General features: G+C 45.6%; 4 protein-coding genes across 4 annotated transcripts; 3 read left to right on the plus strand and 1 right to left on the minus strand.

Moving 5' to 3' along the window:
• Window positions 1–1,605: 1,605 nt before the first annotated feature.
• Window positions 1,606–3,363, plus strand: F4817DRAFT_318018 (uncharacterized protein; the record flags this gene model as incomplete). The annotated part of the gene is made up of 1 exon (XM_049300881.1): window positions 1,606–3,363. The coding sequence occupies one exon, from the start codon at window positions 1,606–1,608 to the stop codon at window positions 3,361–3,363; it is 1,758 nt and encodes a 585-aa protein (XP_049157036.1).
• A 952-nt stretch (window positions 3,364–4,315) lies between these two features.
• F4817DRAFT_360183 (uncharacterized protein) lies at window positions 4,316–5,215 on the plus strand (the record flags this gene model as incomplete). The annotated part of the gene is made up of 1 exon (XM_049306243.1): window positions 4,316–5,215. One exon carries the CDS (start codon window positions 4,316–4,318, stop codon window positions 5,213–5,215), a length of 900 nt encoding a protein of 299 aa, XP_049157037.1.
• Window positions 5,216–6,396: 1,181 nt separating this feature from the next.
• F4817DRAFT_360184 (membrane-associating domain-containing protein) lies at window positions 6,397–9,483 on the plus strand (the record flags this gene model as incomplete). The annotated part of the gene is made up of 9 exons (XM_049306244.1): window positions 6,397–6,435; window positions 6,497–6,718; window positions 6,797–6,976; window positions 7,108–7,209; window positions 8,310–8,354; window positions 8,455–8,510; window positions 8,595–8,721; window positions 8,775–9,052; window positions 9,087–9,483. The coding sequence occupies 9 exons, from the start codon at window positions 6,397–6,399 to the stop codon at window positions 9,481–9,483; spliced, it is 1,446 nt and encodes a 481-aa protein (XP_049157038.1).
• A 66-nt stretch (window positions 9,484–9,549) lies between these two features.
• Window positions 9,550–12,606, minus strand: F4817DRAFT_344298 (glycoside hydrolase family 3 protein). Its single transcript, XM_049304128.1, has 7 exons — window positions 12,214–12,606; window positions 11,841–12,155; window positions 11,624–11,781; window positions 11,269–11,566; window positions 11,109–11,205; window positions 10,649–11,051; window positions 9,550–10,599 (listed from the first exon to the last, which is right to left on the minus strand). Exons 1-7 carry the CDS (start codon window positions 12,317–12,319, stop codon window positions 9,667–9,669), a joined length of 2,310 nt encoding a protein of 769 aa, XP_049157039.1. The 5' UTR covers window positions 12,320–12,606; the 3' UTR covers window positions 9,550–9,666.
• Window positions 12,607–14,262: the final 1,656 nt, after the last annotated feature.

A 14,262-nucleotide genomic window follows, 5' to 3' on the forward strand; every position in this document is an offset into this window, starting at 1 on the left:
TGTGGTTCTGGAAACCCAATGCTTTCTATGCCGACGAGGACCAGAGCATCGAGATGCCGGATCTCGTCCGTCCGGACGACGCCGATCCTCTCTCACTTGGTTTGCGAACTGTAGCATCACATCTTGAGCAATTCGACCTGCGCGCCTTTTTGAAGCCCGATCTATTCCGGGCCCCAGTGACATGGTCCCGCATGAAACGTCTGCGCGTTGAGTTCCATCCCTGGTGTCCCGATGGTACTTGGTACTTCGTCGGACCGCGCGACGATAACCCCCACCCTGACGGCGGCTTCGAGATCACGCGCGAGCAGCAGTATCCTCCTGTCGCCCCCAACGAGCGGGACGACAAGATGGACGAAGAGTATTTTGAGGACGAGGAAAACGAGGAAGAGGAGGAGTGTCGAACAGATATGTTCCGCACGGAGCCTCTGCCATGTAAGATCGAACCCCTCTTGTTAGCCTTTGCCGACGCTCTGAAGGGCATGCCTGCCTTGGAGGAGGCGGAATTATTTGCGTACCTAGAAGTCAAGAGGAATTTTAATCCTTATAGCATAGTCCTAAGCACCGGGCCTAAGTTTTGAAAATTGCTGACCGGAAATGATAGTGTGCTAGTAAACCCAATCGCAAGAGCGACAGCAAAGAGCCGGTGAAGCGTGACCTAGAGCCAGAACCAGAGGCTGTATGTACCTACTCTTAGTATTCATTTATTAAGCTGTCTCTAAATATTTCAATGATTTGATAATAAGTCAGACCCCCCCAACGACCTGGAGGATGGCGTTGACGACGATGGAGAGATGATTAAGGACGAGGTTGAGAACCCCTTTTCCGTGTTCAAGATTACTGGACTCCTAGATTTAAACATAATACTATTATAGAATATAAACAAAAAAAGCACAGTTAAACAATAGCTGAAGCAGTTATGCCGTGGCGTTGCCGCCACCACATTACACAACAGTAGTCAAACACATATGTAGAATAACGTCAAACAAGGTGGCGCACCTACCAGCATAATTATTAATAGAGACTGCGCCTATTATTTTGACGCTATTCTGGCACAGTACCTTATTATCGACCAGAATAGTACCCCCTATGTCTAAGACAAAGAGAAACCCGATTATACTACAGTACCCCTAAGCCATAAACTCAATATTTTATAATAATAAAAGGTTTTTATTATTCTCGGATAATCTATAATAACTATCCTAAAGCTTCTACTTCTCTCTAATACTTCGTGCTCGGGACCTACCATAGCTCATTATGAATTCACAACCAGATAGGCCTCCAAGCCACCAACTACCTTTCAGCCAAAGTGCAATGCCCAACCACCAGCATTTAAAAACCACACTCGGTCGATACAGACGGGTTTTGACAGGTCGTCCCAAATTACATAAAATTCCTTCACGCACGACTTCAGGTCAACGTGTTGGGGTTTCTAAGCTTGAGGTCTTATCAAATACTTGGAAGTATTGGAAATGGGAGATTCTGTCCTGCGTTCTTGTGTTAGCATCACCTTTGGTTATACTGGCTACGTTATATCCATATGATGGACGGTCTTTGCCTCAATGGCCGCTTCGGGTATCTGTGAACACATTGCTTTCGATTTACTCCATGATACTAAAGGCTGGCCTAACATTCGTGGCTGCCTCGTGCATCGGCCAGGCTCAATGGGGTTGGTTCTCCAAGGGGCGTCCGATTTATGACCTCGTTCGATATGATAATGCGCGCCAAGGCCCATGGGGATCACTACAGTTGCTTTGGGCGCAGCGATTTTGTCAGCCTTTAACGGCTTTGGGTGGACTTCTTTTTATTCTATCTGTTGGCGTTGATCCTTTTATCCAGCAGCTTATTGGCCTTTACGACTGTAGTACGGTGGTTGCTGATAAAATAGCCACATTGGCTCGTACAAACCAATTTGATGATCAGCTTCAGGTACCAACATTTGGTCGTGATATTGACGCAGCTATTTCACAAGGAATTGGAAAATTAGGAAACGGATTATATCCCGACTGCGCAACTGGAAATTGCTCATTTCCAAGTTCTTACGGCACTTTGGGATACTGCAGCCACTGTGAAGATACGTCGGATGAGATTACTATTGACACGACTTACATTCCTATTGAAAATTCAACCGTGGAGCCATATTACAATGAAACGATCATAATTAAATCTAGTCTTCCTGAGGGAATCTATTCGATAAACAATCAAACAGGGCCCTCGCGTCTGAACGTTACGTATTCAATCAACATTTCTAAGTCTGCTCCTCACGAGAGTTACGGGCCGAATGGAGTCGAAGTAGCTAAAATGAGCCTCTTTGCTGACAGTTACGACGACGTTGAAAGGCCAAAAAGGCCTGAGAGAATGACAGTCAAGATACTCGCTGGAAAGACGTCATTCTCTGATAGACATGTTGACATGTCCACCGGACGAACTATGAAGGGTTGTGAAAACGGGACTTCGGTTAATAAATGGAGCTGTAGGGGATACGGCGCGGCTACTTGTACAGTCCAACCATGTGTAAGGATAAATAATTCCACGGTAAAAGCAGGCCGCTTTACTGAGCACCTAATTACTCAATCAGACGATGTGGTATGGGGCCAAGATCCTGTACAACACGGAGGGCTTGGTATTATAGATACTGAATGCCTTACGCCCCAAGACAAAAGTACACTAGGAGGCTATGGGTATGTTGTTGACGAAACCCACCGCTGGCTTCCTTACAACGTCTCGTTCGATATTGGTTCAAGTAAATCATCAACTATGGATATGACTAATTCACTTCTTACCCGGAAGTGTTTATATTTCATGGATGCGGGTTTTGTATCCAGCTTCGGACCTTTTATTATAGGCGCACACTTCGGAGGTGCCTTACGCGGATTTGGCGTAAATGACGTTGAATACGGCATGACTCTTAGCAATTTCGATGGGTCGGATATTATAAAACTTATGTATGACTATGGTCGTATCGACTTCAACCACGTTCAAGATATGTTTGCAAACATATCCGAGTCCTTAACTACTTATATTCGGACTAATGGGGACAAAAACTATTCGGAGCCCGCCGTTGGCCAAGTTTTCCATTATGCTACCTGCATAAGGGTACAATGGCAATGGATCACATTCCCGTCGTTATTAGCTTTTCTGACCGTACTGCTATTCATATGGACCGTATGTTCTAAGGAACCTAGGAGCTTCCCGGCTTGGAAGGCGTCCCCTCTTCCTTGGCTCATGTATGGGCCAGAGAGCTCCAGACTTTTTGACCTGGACGAGTTGGAAGAGATGGGATATGACGCTGATGAAATGGAGAATATATCTAAGGAGGTTATAATCACTTGGAAGCTCTTACCTAATCCGCACATTCAGATGTAATCATAGCATTAATTAGACGGGGGTGTGGTTGGTGTAGAGATATTTAGAGGTGGATTTCAGGAGCAACAAGTACCTAATCTAGGGATTCCATGAGGATTTATTCGACCTTTGAAAGGCTTAAATTGGCTTGTAAAGAGATCTGGTTATCCGGCTAGAATGGAACTGAGTAATTGCTTTAGTAAGTATTAAATGCTGCGCTGTTTGAAGGCACACCTAATATTAACAAAAGAGTTAAAACCTGAAGCAACTACTGGAATAGCTAAAGTGTAATGATGATTTAAGAGGAACCATTCCGCCGCTATATTTACTCTAAAAGTACCACCTTTTGAAGCTGTACCAGTGCTAGGTAGTAGGTTGATTGGCAGACGCAGACACTTTCGGCAAAAATAAAGAATCATGTCAGGAACAGCCTAACTTACATCGCTAGATTTTAGAAGTGTTTAAAGACTGTTCACTATTCTGCACGAAATATTTTAAATATCGTAGATAATGGTTCGTTGCCGTCTTTAGATGTCTGAGGTTGTGAAAGGCAACAAACTTTGTTCCTAAGGTACTTAAACAAGCGTGGCGGACTTTACGACGCGCTGACGTGGTTGCGTGTGGATGGTTGCTGCACCGGTCCGTTTATTAGGCGATTTATTAGGCGGCTATGATTCTGTATGCTTTTTATTGACGGGCGTCATTGTCGCAAACATGATTCAGTATCCCCCCGCACCCATTACAACGGGATTGTATTGTGGCCCAAAGAACTGCCTGTGATCTTTATGCCTAATTGTTTATACGTCAAAAAAGAAGCTTTGTGTTGTCCGGCATGGCACATGAATTCTAACCTCCTTGGTTTTATTTTGGCGAGAATACAAATGCAACTCGGCAGGCCGTCCCTGCGCGTGCGCTTCTGTCGAAGTACATCATCTTGCGATATACCAGAAGGATAAAGACTTTTCAAAATACAATGGCGAAAGTACAAAAAAGCAACTATCTCCCTTACCTTCAACAACTCCTCGACACTCAAGGCGACACGGAGGGCGTGGCCATAGAAAGCGTGTGTGGGATCTGCCAGGAGAGCAAACTGGATATTTCGAAGAGCACCAGGGAATTCACTTCTTCTATCGAACCCCCAAGGGAACATCTCGAATTACATCGAAACTTTGTCGATTATATCAAACATGACATCGAACGGACTGTAGCTCTTGCATGTGGTCATGTTTTTGGCGATCGATGCATCAGGAGCCTCTTAGCTCAAGGATCAGACCTCGTCTGCCCGTCTTGTGGGTTTAGAATGGCATATCAAGGCTGCGGCCACGCCATCCCGCCGGCCCTGATTCCAGTTGAAGGCAACAATCCGATCCGGGACACATTTCCCTTGACGATCCCCGAAGGTGCGAGAGACCCGCAAAGCTGTATGGAGTGTAGATGGAGACATATTCGATCGCATATTCGGTATGCTCTTGCCGACGAGTGTGTCTTATGCCGGCAAAGAACACTCGCCCAAATGCCTTTAGACGCAGCTGGGCACCGGGCACATAGAGATCAACATATGAGCATAGGACTCAGACAAGCTTTGGACGACATCCTGGCGCTTATTTGGCCCGAGTTCGTGACACGCGAGACCAACACGTCCCTATCCAAGGCTTCGGCTGAAAGTGAGCGCCACCAAATCCACGTTTCACTGCTAAACGCCATGGTTCGATCGGAAATGGAGGACACAATTTGGTATCGCACCAAAGCCGGCAGGTCGACTCACCTAACTAAGGAACAGTTGAGGAGACATACCCGCGGGATGGCATCGATCGAGCAGACTCTTCTGGGCTGGCTCATGGACTCTACCCGAGAGCAGAGACGGATGTGGTAGATTATTGTTCTTGTTCTTGTTCTTGTTCTTGTTATTTCACCGATAGGATTTCCGGCCTCGACATGGAATGGGTGATTCAGGTTGCAAGGTTTATAAATAGGCACTTTGTATTCAATAAAGACATCGAAACACGGTCGATCCCTATCTTACCTACCTAGGTAACACCGCTTGGCCCCCGAGCTGCGCCTAGTTGTATATGGAGTAGTTTACCTACCTCCCCCCAGTCAGCCTTACGACCTTCCTTAGGTACTCCAAACCGCGCGATAACTATCGGGCGTTTTCAGTACCACGTATCATGTATGGTATTAGGTAAAATTTCGTGTTCGATCTAGGACTTTCCGCCATGCCAAGACGGGAATGCGGCAGGCTGCAGCTCTAGCAAATCAAATGCATCCTTACTTGGTGAAAATATTTCGAGCTGTGGGGTTTATTGAAAAGAAAGGGGCCGATGGCCTGCATTTCGTGATGTCTATCATCCTCCAGTATCATCCTCCAGGTATACTGCGGACATCGCTTAATATACGTCAACCAACCGCGTTTTTTATAATCCTCCACAAAACCATTCACGTCGCATTATCGATCCGTCTACAGCTCTAATTTAAACTACTAGTGCCGGCACATACAGCTTATGGGTACAAACGCAGATATCATAGCCACCGTATATTTTAAGACAATGGACAAAATGTCATGATGATGTGGCATGGCAGGATGCTATTTTCTTCTGGAGCCCAACTAGGTTGACACGCTGTGTAATACTACGATTTAGAACTGTTTCGACTTGGATTCACATCTGTAGGAATTGTTTATTAAGTGCAAGCTTTACGTTTCAGCTGGAAATAAAATTATCTTCGACTTAATACCCCATGTCCGTCACGAATTTAAATGTTGCAATGCCAGCGGCTAGGCAGCTGCACAGAAACTAATATATCTTGTTCGGGACTATGTATCACCGCAGCGATGAGTCAATGTCCTCTATATGGCCAAGCCCGTGTGACTACAGTATATATATGAACCCCTGGTAGGTTAGGACAGCGCCATTTTTGTTCGGTTCGTGTCTTGTTCTTTCTGGAGTTTCCTCAGTCCAATTTCTGTATATCCTGACCATACTTGTACGGTCAAACTCCCCTGTATACTTCTTTTCTTTATAATACCTCGACGTTCTTCTTCCTACCTATATCACAATGCTCAAGTTAGCAGTACTAGGGATTCGAGGCTTCTTGGTATGTCCCGCAAATATTTGCCCTTGCTATACTAGGTATTATCATACTCATTAGCGCTCAGCTTCTCTTCGGTGCAGTAGTACTAGGTCTTTCAGTGACTCTTGCGAAGCAACAAGTCGAAGGCGCCCCCCCTGCAGAAACTTCATTTGGAAGCTTTTGCGGCGCATTTGGTATACTTGTCTCACTGATAGGCATTGCCGCCCTGTTCATCGATAAAATTCCTAGCATAGTACCAATGGGAGCAGATGGTCTTGCCACAGCGCTCTACCTTGCTGGTGCCATTGTAAGTAAATCCGCAGGATAAATCCGGACTTTCAGGTTCCGTGGTGGATATAAATACGCTGATATCGTGCTATACTAGGCATTGACAGTCGCTTTAAAGTCTGTGCCGAGCTGCACGAGTGATGATAGCGAGAGCAACTATCAAAGGGCTATCAACAAACTCCTGACTGGTGGTTGTGGGACCCTTGCCGATAAAACTTACTGTCCAGGTTTACCTGATGATTTGAGTGAGTTGAAAGGTCGATGTCAAAGAGTGCAGGTCAGTACCTATTTATACAATAATTCCAATTCCAATACATTTGAGTCACAACACCAATCCATCCCGAGTAAAATACCTAGGTAGTTAGGGCATCTAGCTAGGATACTTACTAATCCCAAATCGTGTACTAGGCCGACTATGTATTCGAATATTTAGCCTTCGTTTTCGGAGTCGCCGTTGTCGCTTTGACATTCTTCTATAATAAGAGCAAAGGAAGCAGAAGCGCAGCCTATGTCTAAGGAGGCCACCCGCGGATTCGGAACTAATCATCGATTTGGTTAGATTCGAAGAAGCACACGCGCAATACGATTGGAGATGTTCACGTATATGAAGAAGAATAATTGTGAAACTCTTCGGATTCTTCGATTGATTTATTGTGGTATTTTCCGCTGTGGTCACTCCCTTGGAGATATGGAATCTAAGACAGTCGGACTACCTTAGGCCTACACGCTAGGCCCAATTCCCAATGTTCGCATGAGCTGGGTACATGTAATTTGTTATCATGTTATAATGTAGCTCTCCTTTCCAACCGTTTGGATGGAAGGGGTTTACCAATTACCCCCCTACGAAGGCTACATCTAATCAACTTAAATTAAGAACATAGTACTAGTTATTACCGTATAAATAGGATACATTTCCGAATTCAAGCAAGAACCAGTGCTTACCTCGTTGGGGGCAAACTATAGCAGATCTTTATGCATATTTTGAATCATGACTTTCATCACATTGTACTCTCAACACTAGGTACTTCAACCCGGTTTTCAGCCCTTCTATGTGGCGCCCCTATCTACAGAGGCTTGGCAATGGTTGGCATCCCCACTAACTTAGCATTTTGATACGAGTGTCTATCCTATTAGCTCATTGGTTTAACTCAATCTCAATACTTAATGCTGAGTATCTGCGCCTCCCAATTCACTGGGACGACGTGAGTGCTTGCGGTGGAAATTGGCAGTGTTATATTTCGTCAAGGCGTTGGCGTCTGCTTGGAATATGCTTTGAACTCAGATATTAGGACTGGAACAGATCTACATATAAAGTCTGTCGTCGAGAGGCTTTAAACCCGTGGCATTCTAATATCAATATATCCATTCCCTATTCTTTAAGCCCCTTAGACTTCGCACTACGTATCGTTTATTAAGATGGTATGCGTTCGTTTGAATCCTTAGCTAGAACGAAGTATGTTTCTGATCCGTGAATCCAGTTTTCAAGGGCGGCTCTGCTTGGCGCTATTATCCTATGCTATAAAAGCTCCATTAGCCCTCACTTCACAGAAACATTTCCATTCCAACTGATGATGTGAATAGGGCATGTATCTAACGGCTTCTCTACCAAGAATGGCCTCAAGTGGTCTCGTGCTATTCGAATGAATCAAATCCAAGTAAGGGTTGACTTTCGCCGCTCCAACTTACTCCTTAGCACAATCCCTTTTTAACTTAAAAGGTAGAGATTGGAAACCTAATGTGGTTTATTATATAAAGGTCATCGGTACACATAATCCTTATCACAGAGAGTCGCCGTTAGAGGCGCGTGAAGCGTAAGCCCAACTGCTTAATAACATCATAAATTATTATTCACACGCGGCGCTTGACGTATAAGCCTCGTACCAGTCTGTGCGCAGCTTCGAGCTTGACCTCTTCGCGGATCCGGAGGGGGGCAAGTACGCGACGTCGCTCGTGATTCGCAATTCGGGAACTGAGCTGCCGCTACAGGACGCGATGAACAAACCCGGCGTGAAGGTTCTCCATGTCTCAGACGCCGATGCTTGGCCTAGTTGCTATACACTTATTCAACGCTGAAGAAGTGGTCTCATGAACATCCTAATCATGTGCCGATCCTATTTATGTTAGAGTTCAAAACCCCTGAGACTGGGACCGGAGGTGGGGCTCCCCCTATTCCGTGGAACGATAGCGAGCTCTTGGATGATCTTGACGCTGAGATTCGCTCCGTCTTCTCCCCATCACAGCTTATCACGGCGGACGATGTCAGGCGCGATAATGGTACACTAGATCAGTCTACATCAAAGTACGAATGGCCCGACTTGGACTTAGCCCGCGGTCGTGTTCTCTTCTTTAATGGGTAACGAGCCGGGGCCAATCCGCGATGTCTACAGTGCCGGACGCCCGAACCTCGAAGGCCGCGTAATTTTCACGAACTCGAAACCTGGGTACGACGACTGCGCGTTCCAGAAGCTGAATGACCCACGGAATGGGACTGATCTAGAAAATATCTGGAGGCAAGTTCGCGCGGGCTACTGGGTACGTACGCGCGCGGATAAGCTACTGACTACAATTCTACGTAATGATACAACGTCCATGCGCGACTCGGTTTTTGCTAGCGGCGCTCAAATCGTCAGCACTGAATTTCCGACCTACAGGCTAACTAGCCGCTGGCACGTTGACTACGCTGCGCGGTTTGACGTTGGAATAGCTGTGCGGTGTAATCCAATTATTGGGAAGGATGATTGCGTAAATACGTTACTGGAGCCCGAGGATTGTTTACGAAATTAATCGCACAGTAGACTCGGGCGTCGTTTGTCGGGACTGGAGATTTGATCAATTGCAAAAGTGAAGATATTTTCATGAGAAGTAAAAATAAGAATATTATTCTTCATGTGTCTTAGGTACTAAGTATTAGGACATTATTGTAATCTGTTTCGTCAGGGTATCTGTATCAAAGCGCATTGCTGCCCACTAGACCGCGATGCTATCTGTCAATCTGATATCCCGACTACTAGCACCGACGTATAAGTCATATCGGCCAGCTTGTACGATCCAACCCTGAGTGACAACATCCCACACACTTAAATCACGCCTCGTAAGTTCGAAAGTGATCTCGGCGGATTCTCCTGGGGCGAGAGGAACTTTTTCGAAGCCACGCAACTGCTTCGGCGGGCTGTTCGGGATGCCGAGGTAGAGTTGTGCTACTTCCGCGCCGGATACCTTGCCGGAATTGGTAATCGTCGCATTAACTATAGCCACAATATCCCATAAAGCTTCGTCGTGACTCGGAATAGAGGATCCTTGTGGCTCTGGCGTAATACTTAGGGGCTCGACTGAGAGCGACGAATAGTTAAATGTCGTGTACGATAGACCATAGCCAAATTCGTATCGTGGTGCTATATTATTCTCGTCAAAGTGGCGATAATCGACGTAGACCTTTTCAGTAAAATCACATTGCGGGTCTGTCGTATTTGACGGGCCGCGACCACACGGGGCGTATACTGCATAATCACTTTCGTTCTTGGCCAACGTGTATGGTAGCTTTCCCGAAAATCCAGCCTCTCCATAGAGGAGCTGGACTAAGGCTTCTCCGCTGTCTTGGCCGGGTAGGTGAGCAATAATTGTTGCAGTGACGTTAGGATGATCGATCCACTGATCTACGAGGCGAATGCCTGCGGCATGTATGACGACGATGGTGTTTAGACACTTAGAAGCCACATTTAAAACGAGCCCGTCGCTAAAGTCGTCGTGAAGCCCATCTCGATCCCAACCTTCAGTGGCAATAGCATTGATGAAGACCAAGCAAGCATCCGATGCCGCATTGACATCCGGATTAGGTGAAGTCAAGTCCCAGTTGACCCATGTACCATCAACTCTTGCCCTCTGCTGAATGGCGCTCAATGGCTGCATAAAAGTTAATAAAAATGAAGAATAAGAATTTCAGGCTCCTTACGTCGTCGATATAAGCTGGTCCATTAGCACCAGCTCTTCCACCAGTCACAATGGTACCTCCTTTAGCAGCCTGGTTAAAATGATTCTCCGTGCCTAATACTGCTTGGCCCATTTCTGAGGAAGAAGTGTAACCAAGTTGAAAAAGAGTATCCGTGTTCTTAGTATCAGGGATTGTAGCATCATAACCATAAATGGACAACATAGTCGGGTTCTTCTCAAAAGGCAAGGCATCATTATTCTTCACCAGAACATGCCCGGCTATCGCACCTTCTAATATAATCGGCTTCGATTCAGGGGTACGGGCATCGACTTGCTCGTGAGGTAAAGTGAGATTCTTCATCCCGATACCTGGAACCGGAAAGTTGCTGCCGTTTTGGCCCACAAGGTACCATGCTGCAAGAATCCTAAATGCATTTGAGCTGACTACCTAGTAATGAACTTGGACTCAACTTATTTCTTACCTAGTAGCCATGTCTGTGACTCTATCCTCACTAATAGATCCGTTGTGAACCGCTTCGGTTAGGTTGTTTCCCCAAAACCCACCTCCAGGCATAATCACTATGATATCGTAAGTCAGTAACCATAGCTCGGGTTAAGAAGCTCGTAAGTGTGAGGGCTTACTGTCTAGTCCCGCGTTCGCGCTCTCGAGATTGTGTTGAGCGTTCCAGTCAAGGAGTATGAATCCGTCAAATGCAAGTTCGGTTTTAAGAACACCGTTCAAGAGTTTGCTGTTCTCGCAGCCGTAGGTGTTGTTGATTCTATTATAGGAGCACATAACCGAAGCCACACCAGCTCTCACGCCGTCCATAAACGGCCAGAGGTAGAGTTCATGAAGCGTCTTATCATCAATATTTGCCGAAACAGATTCAACCCCAAAGTATGGTCGTCTGTACGTCTCCTGTTCATTGGCAATAAAATGCTAGACGCTGGAATTAGCAACTCGATGATATTCTGATACTGTGCATTGCATTCATACCTTAATATTCGCAATTACACCAGCGTCTTGGTGCCCAATGATTGTCTCCGCGTTTAGCTGTCCAGACAAGTAAGGGTCAACAGAGAAACCCTCCCAATTACGGCCACCTAAAGGAGTCCTCCCTAGGGGACCTGCATTGGGACCAAGCACAACATTGACTGATAAGATGTAAGCCAGCTGTCCTAAGGCGACTATAAAAGGCTCTCTGTATACTTACCACCTTTGGCCTTGAACTCATAGCCAATATAAAAGGCTCTTTGGTACGTCAGATTCTTGTCCCAACTAGCGCCGACATGGATTGCCGACGGATATGAGTTAACGAGGTCTGCAGCTCTAACCCCATTACCTGCGTCGTGCAGGCACATACCCGGCCACTCGAGTCGCGGGACTGTTCCCGTGTTACCGGCGCAGGTATTATCGCCAAGAGTGAAGCCGCGTGTGACGTTGACCTTCTCCTCTAACGTCATCTGGCTTACAAGACTGCTGGCGCTATCGTACGCGTCGGCCCATCTGCCCGCCCCCTTCCCAGGTGCTATGAATATAGATAAGTGACCAAATCAACGCGACTATTAGGGCCTATATAGACTTACGTGAGGGGAAAACCGGTGGTGATTGCGCATAATTGCCTGTAGGACCAGAGGGGGTAGATGCGACAAGCGGTAATACGAAGAGGGCCGTTAACAGCGGAGAAAACATAGCGGCCACAATACGAGAGCCGGTCTTAGATGGACCGAACCCTAGGTAACTTTAGACAGCGCTTTTAACCTAGGAGGTCGAACTAGACTTTTCTCCTAAGTGAGGCGGAAGCCCATGTTTTTAAGTATTGCGATAAACCCGGGATGCTTGCTTTTATGACATGCATGGACCCGATGACGCTCCGCTCCACTGACTTGGCAATTCGGCCAGTGCGGCATAAGATTCCAGAAATGTTCACCGCTCCGGGTTCCTTGCTCGTCCCCATCCCCAGATTATGTAGTGTAATATCTTCGGCAAATATATGCAAACAAAGCGCAGATCTATCACATGAGTTGCACCATTTTCGTACCACCATGAAAGGGGATCAAAACTCAGAAGGACTAAGATTGCAAATACGAGTATTAGATAGACTAATTAGACACTCGTTATATATAGCTAGAAGCCCCCTAAATACATCTATCAATAATATAATATTACATCTAAGAACTCAATGGTTGGATAACATGCGCTTAAGAAAATAGACACAGTTTATAACATATCAACGTCTCTAGACTTTTCAGCCGATAGGTACACGAGTATTTCCTTTATGACAAACTTGACATACAAACAAAGACACATGGAATATTTTTTTTAGTCATACTTAATAAATACTCGTCGGAAAAGGAGAGAAAGGAAACCTCGAGAGGTTAACCTCGTTCTATATCCTATAGAGTCTATTCACTTAAGCTTATCATGTTATCATAAAAGAGAAAGTCATGTATCAGGTAGGTAACGTATTTTTGACTATCTACTTCAGAGAGCGTCGTTGTCTATAGTTACCTCTATCATTATAATCGTGGAATATCTAGTATCTAGGTACCGATGTATATACAGCATTAATCATTTCGGTCAATTGATTCAATCTATACCTAAGGCAAACAAGATTCTGACTACCGCAATTCATAATCTGCCAGCTGACAAGATCACATATTCTCGAAAGGTCGCAGTTCAAAGCCCCGGGTCAAATTCCATTTATAACTAATGACGCAGTGAGTCGTGAATGCTTTGCTTGATACATAAAGTCATAAAAGTAACCAACGTGGCTGATATACAAAGAAGAACACCATTATCTTTCGGTTTTAGGGAGTTACGTGAGTAGTGTATCAAAGGCTTTGTGTTTGTGACCACCTAAAACATGCTACAATATAAAACTTTTGTATAGCAAAGTGTAGATTGTTTAGAAACTACGAAGTTCTTTTCCAATCTTATATAGGCGATCACTAATCTCGTATATCTTCCAACAACAGCGAAGAAAGAAAACCACATTTTGATCAACTACCTAGCATCAATTGTCAGTAGTTATGGCCCCCTTTCTACTCAAAAATCGCGCCGGGTGCCCGGAACAGGACTCCCCTGATCTAGTAACCGCCTCTCCTTGGTGCGAGGGGATATTCTCAAGGGAATACTTGCCTGCATCCCTTGATTGGCCACCCAGAGGAGGGAGCCTTGCACCCTGGATAGCGGTATTTATCTGCGCGCCCGCAGCCGTAATTCTCCTACTGTGGTGGATATGGGCATGTGTTCATCGCAAACGTCGCAGTTGAACAATTGAACAGGGGAATTATACAGACCGCCGTCAACTATTAGCGACCCCATTCCGAGTGGCGCAATAGATGAATCATTAGAACGCAAGATTTAAGTAGATATCCTTCCATGATAATGAAAATTGACAGGACTTCCCTAATCGCAATTGAATGAATATAATACCATGAGCTAGATAAGTGATAATAGTTTAGCCACCACGATCCTACTCGGGACGATGGGAAGATACTCCCTGGTTTTACGAGCCAGGGGCTAATTATACGATAGTGTTAGGTATGAACGATGTACAGCCCTCTCAATCTCATGCCAACCCGTGGACAATGAGTTCCAGGAGAACCGTTTCAATAGATCATTCATCGAAG

This window comes from Daldinia loculata (genome assembly GCF_022478755.1).
Source record: "Daldinia loculata strain CBS 113971 unplaced genomic scaffold F4817scaffold_41, whole genome shotgun sequence".
NCBI classification, from domain to species: domain Eukaryota; kingdom Fungi; phylum Ascomycota; class Sordariomycetes; order Xylariales; family Hypoxylaceae; genus Daldinia; species Daldinia loculata.

Excerpts from the sequence above, each read along its gene's own strand:
- F4817DRAFT_344298 (XM_049304128.1), bottom strand. The coding sequence starts at position 12,319 with ATGTTTTCTCCGCTGTTAACGGCCCTCTTCGTATTACCGCTTGTCGCA. Across the intron at positions 12,156-12,213 it reads ACCACCGGTTTTCCCCTCAC|CACCTGGGAAGGGGGCGGGC; the intron begins GTAAGTCTATAT and ends CTATATTCATAG. Across the intron at positions 11,782-11,840 it reads TGAGTTCAAGGCCAAAGGTG|TCAATGTTGTGCTTGGTCCC; the intron begins GTAAGTATACAG and ends ACATCTTATCAG.